At 39.5% G+C, this 12,536-nt stretch overlaps 3 protein-coding genes across 7 annotated transcripts in view; 2 read left to right on the top strand and 1 right to left on the bottom strand.

Moving 5' to 3' along the window:
• Window positions 1-4,035, top strand: part of LOC129743932 (myb protein) — a 63,557-nt gene extending 59,522 nt beyond the window's left edge. For 3 of the 4 annotated variants that reach the window (XM_055736175.1, XM_055736172.1, XM_055736174.1), the window contains 3 exons: window positions 2,487-2,760; window positions 2,903-3,064; window positions 3,125-4,035. In XM_055736175.1, the coding sequence (XP_055592150.1) occupies window positions 2,487-2,760; window positions 2,903-3,064; window positions 3,125-3,253 (565 nt within the window). In that variant the 3' untranslated portion in view covers window positions 3,254-4,035. Of the gene's footprint in view, window positions 1-2,486; window positions 2,804-2,902; window positions 3,065-3,124 lie in introns of all 4 variants that reach the window. The other variant, XR_008736740.1, reaches the window with a different exon arrangement.
• A 1,209-nt stretch (window positions 4,036-5,244) lies between these two features.
• Window positions 5,245-6,414, bottom strand: LOC129746274 (deoxycytidylate deaminase). Its single transcript, XM_055739859.1, has 2 exons — window positions 6,061-6,414; window positions 5,245-5,754 (listed from the first exon to the last, which is right to left on the bottom strand). Exons 1-2 carry the CDS (start codon window positions 6,299-6,301, stop codon window positions 5,390-5,392), a joined length of 606 nt encoding a protein of 201 aa, XP_055595834.1. The 5' UTR covers window positions 6,302-6,414; the 3' UTR covers window positions 5,245-5,389.
• Window positions 6,415-6,694: 280 nt separating this feature from the next.
• Window positions 6,695-12,196, top strand: LOC129746273 (uncharacterized). 2 transcript variants are annotated; one of them, XM_055739858.1, is made up of 6 exons: window positions 6,699-6,832; window positions 6,944-7,089; window positions 7,154-7,838; window positions 7,917-9,260; window positions 9,330-11,192; window positions 11,254-12,196. In XM_055739858.1, the coding sequence occupies exons 2-5, from the start codon at window positions 7,033-7,035 to the stop codon at window positions 11,177-11,179; spliced, it is 3,936 nt and encodes a 1,311-aa protein (XP_055595833.1). In that variant the 5' UTR covers window positions 6,699-6,832; window positions 6,944-7,032; the 3' UTR covers window positions 11,180-11,192; window positions 11,254-12,196. The 2 variants fall into 2 exon arrangements, with proteins under 2 accessions (XP_055595832.1, XP_055595833.1); XM_055739857.1 differs by having other exon boundaries at window positions 6,695-7,089.
• The last annotated feature ends 340 nt before the right edge of the window (window positions 12,197-12,536 follow it).

Raw genomic sequence — 12,536 nt, 5'->3', positions numbered from 1 at the left:
AAATTTTTATTTTGCAAAAATATAGATCTGTGTAAATGATGCATGAAATCACTTTTTTTTAATTATAAATATGCTGAGGTTGTCTATCGTTATTCGGAACTGCATCTTTAACAGAAAGTGCAACGGACGATTGATATTTTTCACATTCCACGAAACGGCCATGGTGAAAACGTATCCAGTGATTGATTTTTTGGTGACCAGATTTCCTTCCGTTTCAGTGTATCCAGAAATTTCAGTCATGTAAGTTTTGCTGTACTCCAGTTTGTAGCCTTTGGATCATTTCAGATATCGTATAATCCTCTAGACCGCCTCCCAGTGTGTTCACCGCTAACGTGATATTCGGACGAATTCCTAGGGACGAGTAGTTCAAACAAGTCACTGTTTCCTTAACTTTCCAAAGCTGTTCGCAAAATATCGAGTTTTTATTATAATATACAACTTATTATAATATACAAATCTATTTCAAAGATATTTGACCTGTAGTTTATGTGCGTTCCCCTGGCCGCAAATATTGTCCGATTTCGATGAATTTTAATTCATTGTATAGATAATTTATTCTAGTTTCTCAATATTGAAATAGTAAGTTTAAATCGGTATCGAATTTTGAATACGGCGAATGCGCCAACCTCACTGTTTCGAGAAAAACGCGTTCAAATTTTGACAGCTCCATAAGCTCCTAGCAAAAATTTTATTTTGTTTTCTTTATTTCTCGAAAACCAAATATCTTTCATTTAACGTTGTAAACTCAAAATGTAGGTCTCCGAACGTACTTTATCACCCTGCTGATAACTCCATTTGTTTACATTTGGCGCATTCGCCCTATTCAAAATTCACTACCGACATATTTTTCAGATTACCAGTAGCTGATTCCGAATGAAAAAAGTCCCGAAAAAGAGCTCTTTTTGAATGTTTATAACTTCTGATAGGTTCCAAATATTGCGCTGATTTTATAATATTTAAAATTGTCAAAAATAAATCTATCCATGGATGTATGAATTTCTGGTGGTCCAAAGGAAGTTTTGGCCGCTATCTGGCCGCTTCTTACTTCAAAAAAGACACTCAATTTAGGCTTTGCATTGCTATATCTCGTTTACCAATGGGCCGATTTTCTAAATTTAAAAAAGAGACAAAAGACAAAAAGAGAGCTCAAGGATTTGTTAATCCCGCGGCTACGTGAGGGGTGCGAGATTTGTACACCAACCTGCTGAAAACGTGGGCTAAACTGTTTGAAATCTTACAGCTTTCAGTAAATTCGAAAAACGTTGCTACAAATTTTCGAAACACTACACAAAATGTATGTCAATCGAAAGAGAAGATTTTAATGAATCTCTAGGTATATAAAAAGTAAATTTTAGAATTTTAGAAAAATTACGCTTACAAAATCCCGTAAACCCACCAACACGAGGGGGAGTTTGAAAAATGACACAAAAGATGTGAGTTTTATTACAATATACTGAAGAACTGAGATCTTTGAGGAACCAAGTATGTTCTAAGAAAATTATAACAAAGTTAACAAAAAAACTAAAATTTGAATTTAGAGAATCGGCCCATTGGTAAACGAGATACAGCTATGCAAAACCTAAATTAAGTGTCTTTTTTGAAGTAAGAATTTTTTCTACCGGAAGTTCCGAGATAGCGGCCAAAACTTCCTTTGGACCATCAGAAATTTATACATCCATGGATAGATTTATTCTTGACAATTTCAAATATTATAAAATCAGCGCAATATTTGGAACCTGTCAGACGTAATAAGCATTCAAAAAGAGTTCTTTTTCGGGGCTTTTTTCATTTTACTGGTAATCTGGAAAAACATTTCGACTTATTTTTTAATAATGAGAAACAAGAATAAGTTATCGATACAATGAATTAAAATTCATCGTAATTGGTTAATATTTGCGGCCAGGGGAACATACGCAAACTCTCGGGTCATATTGACCCGAACAGCCTAACTACGATTTTTTGGAGGGAGCACTTCCGGTGGTCGCAGGAAGGTTGCCTGGTACTACAGATTGTGTATTTTGTGATTCCCATAGGGAGGTATTTAAAATCAAAATTTTGCGATTTTTTTTTTTCGAAGAGTTAGATGCTTTAAATGTGCGCTTTGGGTCATATTGACCCGAACGACTTTGGAGGGTTAAACAGTACACTCCGCATTCTGTCGATCGGAAGTTCATCTTCGTTGCTTCGACTGCTTGCCTTCATCATTTAATCGAACTTTCTCCTCTTCATTTTGGGAACGTGGGTCACGGCTTATGATCCTAAAATTTAAGTCGACCGGATGCCCGATGCATCAATAAGTGTGACTTGGATTATAGATGCGGTTTGTAGAGGGCAGTTCCAAATATTTTGCCAGTACAAGTTCTTTGAACAGTTCTTAAATTCTTACAAGAATACATCGGGCAAACTATCTGATTCCTATTTACAAGATTAAATAAATAGTTTTTGAATATTAATAGTTGTGACCCTTCGTTTGATTCTCGTTGCAGTTACATTCCCCCAAGTCCGGCTCGGCTCGGTGAGGACATCGCCGAAATCATGAGCAGCGAACAGCAGGCCAAAGAAGGCAACTCAACTGCCGAACTCAACCAGACCGTTACCAACGGAGGAAGCAGCAGTGGTCGAATTGGGCCTTCAGCCAAAACAGACAGGCACGGGGCCCTGACGGTGGGTCAATCCCCTCGGGGTCATCACACTAATAAGAAGTCCGCCTTCAACCAGAACTGGGAAAATTCGGACATGAGTTTCTTTGCCGAGACGCCGGTAAGTGAACCTCCTCCTCCTGCCCTTTCATCTCAGCGGTGTGGTATGTGTACACTTTATTTATATTTTTTTTTTTTTGAATATGAAATTTTATTGAAATTAATTTTTAAGTGACTAATAAATACAATTTAAAAAATTTCAGAGCAAATCGCTCATCTCGGATTCTGGAGTGATTTTCTCCCCACCGAGTATCCTTCGTGAGACGCTCAGTGATTCGGACTTGCTGCTCGACGGCGGGGGCATTCTGGAACCGACTGGCCTATCGAGTGCTCCCTGCACCAAAGCTGAAGAACCCGAGGAACAGGTAAGGTTTATTAAACATTAGTTTAAAAAAGGAAAACAACTACATAATTCCTTTTTTCAGATCCTGGACCCCAAGTGGGAAAAGTGGGCTTGCGGCAAAACACGCGATCAACTGTTTATGACCCAGCAGGCCCACAACTGTCTGAAGAAGACTTCTCTGCAGCCCCGGTCGCTTAATTTTTACAAGTAGGACGTAAAATTCAGGACGTTTTTCATTCTTGCGTGTTCCGAGTGTATTGTCTCCAAATTTTTTCTTCTCCATGTCTTGATTATTCCGTGAGTGAGTGTAATCTAGTTCATGCAAGCAGGATGAGTCTTTTTTCTTTTCGAAATATCAATTTTTATTCGAATGAATGTTTAGGTAGGGATGTAAGGAAAAAGGGCGCATGAATCAGCTATGATTATTTTTTATCATAAAATTCAAAACATGTCTCCGCTGTACTATTTAAGACCCAGAATAGACTAGTAAGAAACGGGTTGGGGTGACTAACAAAAACCTTTTGGAAGTAGCTCGTACTTCCGTTTTTTTTTATATTTTTCGAAACAATTAACTAAGTGATTTTTGTTAAGAAGAGAATAAGTACCTATCAATTAGAGAGATGCACCAACTTCCTTACTTGCAAATGCTAATTATTAATTAACATAGACCTAAAAAAAAAAAGGAAAACATACAAAGATCTACAGATGATAGACCAGCTCATATATTTAAGAAAGCTAGATTGTAAGGAGCAAGAAAGTCAAGGTTTATATTATTTTTTTGTTTTCGTCACCATAAGAGAAGAAAAGGAAGGCTAACAAAACAAAACCACTTGATTTTCGTTTTTACCGATGTTTTTTTTTTATTTGTACCAGTTGATCCGTTTACAGAAGAAAATGGTCTTTTATTTATTCTACTCTATAATTATATCCCGAAGAAAAATGTAATGTGCAGTTTAGGTGATCAATAAATCATTTATTGAAAGCAATCCGAAAGTTTTGGTTTTTTTTAAATTATTGTACAAGTAATACGAAACGAATTTCGAACAGAACGTAAACGAAATGTCCCATTACCTGGAACAAGTCGGTTGATAAAAAGTAAGATTCTTTTTACTCCATAGATACATATTCCCAATTGAGGTTGACATATCAAATTCTCAGAGTAGTAGAAAAGTGGCTTGGCAGTTTTCAAGTTGTTTCAGACAATCAAGCTTCAAGCTGTCAAGTCGAAGAAGGCAGAACAATTGCAGGCTTTGAGAGCATTGAAGTAACTCGACTTGTATAAAATAACTGGCTTCTAGATAAGTCAATCATAAATTGATGACTTGCTCATATGTAGATAACAAAGAGCGAAAGAAAAATTTATAATCCAAAGTAATCTTTCAAACACATTTGGCTTGGAACGGACCATGAATAACTCTTCTTTGAAGCTTAGGCTATCGTTTGATTTTTCAACGTTCGCCGGATCGGATGGATGTAAATCTCGATCATTGATCAACTACTACCAAAAAACTTGTTCTTAAATTGAACGTTCCATCGAGAACTTCTACAAAAAATTGGAAACTGGTACGTACAAAAGATTACTTAGTGGAAAAATTTCTTGTCCTTTGTCTTAGGTCTCATGTCTAAAGACTCAGGCAGGTCCAATGTCTTAAGTTTCATTTTCATGTGTCATGTCTCAGATCCCAAATCTCAGTCTCATGCCTCATATCTAAGGTCTTAAGTTTCAATTTTTAAGTGTTACGTCACAGGTATCACCTGCCAAGCCTGAGAGCTCTCATCTTTTGAAACGTGTGTGAGTGTTTTCCATTGAAGAGGACTATTTTATCTTAGATATCGGTTTAAGTGCGAAACCCGTGTAAAAAAACGATATTTTTTCCAATCAACGGCGTTCGTTTCGATAAGTCCGTTTCCTGTTGAAGCTAAACTAAAAATTGTGGGTTCTGAAAAAATATTAATCATAAAAAATCCGCCAAGCTTCAAGATGTTATTAGAGAAATAGGACAAAAAGTTTTACAAGGCTGGTAGGCCCTCATCATTGATTGGGATCACATATATTTGTGGTATCAATTTTTCGTACATTAAAGATGAACATTAAATGAAAAGTAAAGTATGCGGTAAGACTGTGATCTAAGATTCTACGGATCAGGAAAACAAATTTAACGCGCTTCATTCGTAATGTTATAATTTTTATTAGTTCGTGGTATGTATTTACAATGTCATGATAACATTATGAGTTGAGTAAATCGTATATTTTAAAATAAATTATGTTCACAACATAAAAAGCTGTCCAAATAAACTAAACTGTAATCTTAACTTCTCAAAAATCAGATTGTCTAACAATCATTTGTCACGTGGGGTTTTGTTTTTTCGCCGGAGTCACCGGCAGCTGATTCAAGTTGTCCCAATCGATCTCGGAAAAGTCGATCACGATGCGCTTGTTCTTTGGCACGTACTGCCAGTAGCGCACACCGGCAGCATCGAACATCCGTTTCGCGGCAATGGTGTGATTCTTGTGGGCGTGCTTGTCGGACATGTACACCACCTCCCGGATGCGCGATTGGATGATGATTTTGGCGCATTCGTTACACGGAAACAGCGCCACGTACATGGTGCAACCCTTGACGTCCGAGCTGTTCTTGTTCAGGATTGCATTCATCTCGGCGTGGCACACGTACAGGTACTTGGTAACCAGCGGATCGTTAGACGCTTTCCCTGAAACCAAAGGGTATCGTTAGTGACACGTGTGCCAGATAAGTTATAAATCATTGAAAACATCCTTGAACTGGTGGTCAAAAAAGATATCAATTAAAACTATGTGAAAGCTGTAACAAATTAGTTTTTAATTGTAAGGTTCAATCCTAGTCCACATTAGACCATTCAGTTACAGCAACGTGTCCTGAAGCTCTTTGCAGCAACCAAAATATCCCACTCTGGATTTGGTTTTGAACATTAAAGCCATTTATGTAGTTGGCGAAATACTGACATCTGGAACAACACACATCGGTACCGCTCACTTACCCCAAGGAAAATCATCGTCGCTGCATCCGATGGGGAACCCGTTGTAGCCGACACCGACTATCTTTTTCTCCTCATTGACGATGCAGGCACCGACCTGAGTGTTGGGATCCTTGCTACGTCTAGCGGACAGGAAAGCGGTCGCCATGAAGTACTCGTTCCAGTCCAAATAATCGGCACGTTTGCTTTCGTCCGCCAGGTTCAGCCGGTTCAAGTTGTTAATCGGTGATTCTTTATCAGCCATAACTTATTTGGATAACAAATAATTGTGAAAAAAGTAGACTTAACTCCGTTTTTCAAGTATTTCAAGCTAACTCGTGTTGTTTTCCTTAATTTTTAATTTGGCGCCAAACACGGATCACTACTCACTAGGGTAAGTTTCGAAGAGGGCTCGTTTCAGTTTTGCTTAAAATTTTATCAAAAAATATTTTTGGCCATTTCGAGAACTTAATCCATTGGTACACGCTCGAAATTAAATAACGAAAAACGAAAAAAAATCTACATTCGGCTTAAAAGTTGAGCACAACTCAAAATTCTTCACTGCTGCACTGCATGAAACGCACATTCACGAAAGCATTAGTTAACCGTGCAAAAAATGAAACGGCGACTTCGACTTTTTTGTTTCGTTCTTGTCAAAAACAAAAAAAAAAGACAAAATCGAAAGTTCAAAATTCAGTAGGTAGTCAGACTAGTGAAAAAATGCATATTTTGATGATTCTCGGACAAAGGATATGCAAATTTTAAGTTTATCTGGAACACAGAGTAAATTCGAAAGGTAACTAAAATGAGTTTTGTTGATTTCGACGTAAACCTTTAGTTAAGTTTTGGAAAACACGTCTCGCTGCCTATGGTGGAAAAATCATTCGATACTCCTGATATGCCAAAGGATGTGAAAATTCTCACTCAATTCTAACAAGGCTAGACCATAAGGAATCAAGCAAGTTCCAAAACCGAAGCAAACGTAAGGTGTTCATCATGTCCGCTGGCGGAATGTTTGGCTGCAATCGGGAAGCCGTTCGAGTTAAAGTCAAGGTGGAGACTGGGGTAAATATAAATAATTGATGCTCTCTTACAGATATGTTTTCCTTGTTTCTAGAAATGTGAGAAAAATGTTCCTCCTGAGACGCGCAAATTTAGCGTAGATCCACAAATTACCAGCCTGGAAGTGCTTTATTCTATCCTTGCCAAGGCGTTCGATCTTAAAACCGATTTTGGTATAAGCTGCAAAACATTGGATCCAAACGGATTGGAAACTTATCTTGTGGTTCTTTCGGAATGGGATTTGGATGCAGCTTTTCTTCGCGCTCACAATCAATCAGTTGCAACAAAAACGGAACCATGCCTGCATTTAAGGGTCGATATTAAACCTTTCTCGGAGATATCGGACTGGGACGGAACGACAGCTGCTCCGGGTGGCATTAGCCGGGAGCTGACTACATTGCAACAATCCATCGGTGCTGGGCACAAGTATGTGCAGAATAAACTTCCTGGCTTGATCATGAACCAGATGGAAAAGACATTTTCGCTGGTACAGAAGGCTTTCAATTTGGCCGAAGATCCGCTGCTAACGCAAACCATCCGGCCTCCGTTGGCCGATGCCGAGTTTCGGACATTTTGCGATTCGGTTGGGCAGATAGTGCAAAGCGAACAGCTTCGCAAGGTCATCTATCTAGGCGGAATCGATCCCAGCTTGAGACGAGTGATATGGAAGCACATTCTTAATGTGTATCCGAGTGGCATGACTGGACGGGAAAGAATGGATTACATGAAAAGGAAATCGGGTGAGGACGCAGTCAGTTTAGGTTCTATTTCAGAACTTTTTTTAAATAATCGTTTTTTTTTAAATACTGTTTTTGTAGCTGAGTATTATCGATTGCGAGACGTGTGGCGCACCGCTGTCCAGCAGGGTAACATCGTGGGTGAATTGGCCTACGTAACAAGTATGGTGAGAAAAGACGTTCTTCGTACGGATCGGCTGCATCCTTTTTACGCAGGGAGTGACGATAATCAAAACATAGCTTCACTGTTCAACGTTCTCACAACGTATGCGCTAAATCATCCCGCAGTAAGCTATTGCCAGGGTATGTCCGACATAGCATCACCACTGTTGGTTACGATGGCCGATGAGGCGCAGGCCTACATTTGCTTCTGTGCTATTATGATTCGTCTCAGTTCAAACTTCATGCTGGATGGTATCGCAATGACTTTGAAATTCAATCATCTGTCGGAAGCGTTACAATTCTACGATCCTGAGTTTTACTCCTACCTAAAGATGCACCAAGCGGATGATTTATTGTTTTGCTATCGCTGGCTGCTACTAGAAATGAAACGCGAGTTTGCCTTTGAAGATTCCCTACGTATGTTGGAGGTTTTGTGGAGTTCTCTTCCACCAACACCCCCGAAAGACGAGCTTGCGCTGTTCGAAAAGGAATACGAACCGCCACCACCAGACATTCCACAGCCAAAAAGTCCTTCACTGGTAGTGCTTCGAACCCCACGAGAAAATCCCTACACGAAAGTGTGCGCACTGCGAAGGCAAAGCTCGGCCATCAGCCTTAGCTCAACAGGAACGAATCTGACAAACACCCCAGGACACGCTGGTAAGCTGGATGCCACCAAACGACTCAATCTTAGCTTGGATGAAAACATAAGTCGGGAAAATTTGTATCAAACCGATAAAAATATAAGCAAAACGCATCAGAGCTTGGACGAAGCTAAAATTTCTCTGGTGAAACAGCGTAAAGTAGTTCGAAGCGTGGGAGATGAAGACATTTTAGAGGGACATATTGGTCAGGAGAACGAAGGCGATGACAATGTGTTTGGTGAACCTTCAGAACTCGAAATGACCAAACCAATCACTGAGGTGCCCGTGGCTTCACCTGGGAAAAACCCTTTCCTGGACAGTTCACCTGAATCACCGACAACGGTGGAATTGGATGGAGAAGCTGCAGCCGCTCCATCGGTCGCTAGTCCAGACGCAAAACAAAACGAAGAACAAGACTCACAGTCAAATGATTCATCTCAAAAAACAAAAGTTCCAAGCAGTAACGCACGAAACTCTCCTTTAAACAGAAGCAGGAGCTTATTCTCCGCTGGAACTGGCAACATGATAGCTCGGCAGCTAAGTCAACGTAAGAGCTTTGCGACAAGTGGCGGTGGCCATTTCAAGGATTTAAAGGAAAAGTTGGCAGCAAGTAAAAAAGGTAATTTAAATCTTTAAGAATTTGTTTTAAATTTACGTCTGTCTTACATTCCTAACATTTTTCTCCCAGGTATTTTTGCCTCTCTTGATAAAAATGACTCAGATCTATCGAATACCGGATCATCATTCCATGGGGACGATCGTAAACCAAAATTGGTGAAAAATTTCAACGAATTTCTGAGTTTTGCTGCAATGAACCGCAGTCGAATAAGTGATAAGCTTAACAGTAAACGAATAGTGACTACCTCGCTTGATTCTACTGGATCTGGGACAACTATAACGACGGGATCGTCCATAACCATGGATGATGATTCAACGGACACCATCGAATACGATGAATTGAAACCAAAACCTTTGATAAAGCTAACTAAATCTTCTTTCGATGATTCAGATTCGTCTAGTACGGGTGTGGCAGATTCAATTGCCGCCATATCGCGTTCGAGCGATAACAGTAGCTTTATCGTGGATGACAGTTCGGTTTCAGTATCTCCTATCCACCAACCATTGGCAGAATCTGAAGCAATGGAAAATCCAGCGCAAGTTGATCTCCATGATAAGGAGCAGTTCGCATCACATGGTCAAGATGGAAGTAGCCCGGATGATTCACAGGAATATTTTCCCATGACAACGTCAATGACTCGTGAGTTACGCCTAGAATTAGAAAACCTCGATCGGCACGTGTTTGGTACGGACTTCCATAACCAACAGCGATTTTACACATTGAGCGGTTGTATAGAGTTGGATACTCCTCCAGAAAGTGTTGAATCGATGCAAAGTTTCGCAAAAACTCGACCTAGCGATTATCGCAAACTACAGAATGGTTCTACCATTGAAGCAGACATACAATCAGTGGACGAGATCTGTGATTTGAAAGAAGCCCCTAGCACAGAAGTAGTACGATATCGTGAGAAGGTACGGCCCTTGAGCGAGATCGATGCTGACAGTGTCAATAAAAGGATAAGTACCTCCAGTGCCAACGCTGATGTCTTCGTGTGGGAGAATCCACTACACCAATGCGACAGCCCTCTATCTACTGGTGATCTTTCTCAAGGTCGACCTTTAACCACTATGATAGAACGTACGGCAACCACTCCTGACGAACATCCCGAATTGGACTATGACGGGGAAATAATCGTAGAAACGTCGACGGGGAAGAAATCCGTTACCCCAATCCGATTAGTAAGACGCACCGGAGATCAATCTAGTACAACCTCAAACCGAAACTCGATGATATTGCCTGATTCTGACTCGGACGATTCTCCGCCCATCCGCTCGCCAGCAGTTTCCTTTAAATTTCACCCAAACAATCCATTTTACGATGCTAATTCAACCAATATCGCTGCAACTGCAACTCTGCCAACGACCGTTATACCCCAGCCCGAAGGTACGTTGGAAATTTCATCAACTAATAGTCCATTCGACGAAGCTTCAGAGGCAACTAAAATTGATCTAAGCATCCAGCAACCTTCCTCGACCAACATTCCTGCCGCACCGCCGTCGGAACCGATCAAAGTGGCCGGAGTTCTCCCACCACCACACGAATTCGGAGGCGGCAATCCGTTTCTGATGTTTTTGTGCATAACTATTCTACTACAGCATAGGGACTACGTGATGAAAACGAACATGGACTACAACGAAATGGCCATGCACTTCGACAAGATGGTTCGGAAACATAACGTTGTACGGGTACTCAATCAGGCGCGGCAGATGTACGCCGAGTATCGGAAGTGGTACCAGCAGGATCTGCAACTGCATCAACAGCAAAAACATCCGCAAGCTGCAAAGTCTACTTCTGTTGGTAGTGCCAGTATGAGTACGAGCATGTACGGAAATCTCGGAAGTGCAGCAGGTATTTCGGCGAACTCGGCTAATGCTCAACCCAGAAGAAACACAACCAGCGGATTGACCTTTACAGCGTGAGTTCAGCAATAAGGTGAGATCATTTTGGGAAATTTGGAAGGACTATTTACATTCAAATGTGTTTGTATTTTCAGTTGACGGTGTAACCTAATTAAGCATAACCGAAACTTTGAGATTTCTGTGATGATTTCGTCATTCCAACGGGCTTCAGTCGCTAAAAAGTTATCTACAGCGGCGTGATAACGAGGTCATTTGGTTATGAAACATCACATTCGTACTAACGAGATTTCATTATTCATTCGATCATCTTAGTGACAAACACTTTTTGCTTAGTTTTGCATATCGTTCTACGTTTCAAAAGCTCTTTCACTTTTACGTCGTTTTAATTATTATGTTTTGTGATACATATTATGAGGGACTGATTTTATTCATTAAATTCTTTACTATTTTTAGTTAATAATTGTATATTAAACGTATTGTTTGCTCTACGAATTGTACTAGATACGGATTTAACAGGTTTTATCACTAGATTCGAATGCATCTCAATGTTACAATTTTACTGCTACGATCCCTAACTTAGAAATATCAAAACCAATGTCAATAACTAGTTTTTCAACGGAATTAAAGCTAGAATCAACATTAAAAATGCCTATTTAGAATACAGACGAGAACATCAAATAAATCATATAAATATATTTACAATAGAAACACACTTTCCCACTTTTAGAGGGCATAGATAGAAACCAAAAACGAAGGATAGACGAGTTTCGATTTCCATTTTGTAAATCCTCTATCGTTGAATGTAACGTTTCAACCCAAGTGTTTTAAGGAACAGTAACGATTGAGAGACAATGAGATAGTGAAAATGTGTTAGATTTAAATTCGAAAACGTGACCGAGATTGATCCAATTGAGCAAATTTGAAATCCATAGAAAGTAATGAATGCGAAAGGGTTTTTCTTTAAACATGCTGGTGTTGGACTATTTGTGTGAGTGTATTAAACTGAACTAAAGTAAATATTTCCAATGAAGAAAAAACTTCCTGATAATCTTCTAGCAGATCGAAAACAAAACAAAACTCGAACATGTTCCACTAAAACCCGAGCAAATCCGATAACGCAAACCACCAATAAAACGATAGTAATACGAGTCAAATTCATTAATTGAGAAAGCAGAACGATAAAATAAATGCACAAATTATCAAAAAAAAATCAATATTAGAACTCAAATGTTATTCACTTAAACGCTTTGGCGAGATAATAAAAGTAATCTAGTACATACATAACTTTTACTACGAATGGGCTATAGAATTGCGAGAAGATCGCAAGTTGCACTATCGGCTTTGCTTCGCTGCATTTTATCAACAGAAACGAGTTCTCTAATGTAATAGGAAATTATTGACAAAATTCTACAGCATA

Source organism: Uranotaenia lowii, chromosome 2 (assembly GCF_029784155.1).
Source record: "Uranotaenia lowii strain MFRU-FL chromosome 2, ASM2978415v1, whole genome shotgun sequence".
Lineage (NCBI taxonomy): Eukaryota > Metazoa > Arthropoda > Insecta > Diptera > Culicidae > Uranotaenia > Uranotaenia lowii.
The sequence above is the reverse complement of the archived record's forward strand: the minus strand, read 5'-3'. Positions and strand labels throughout refer to the sequence as shown.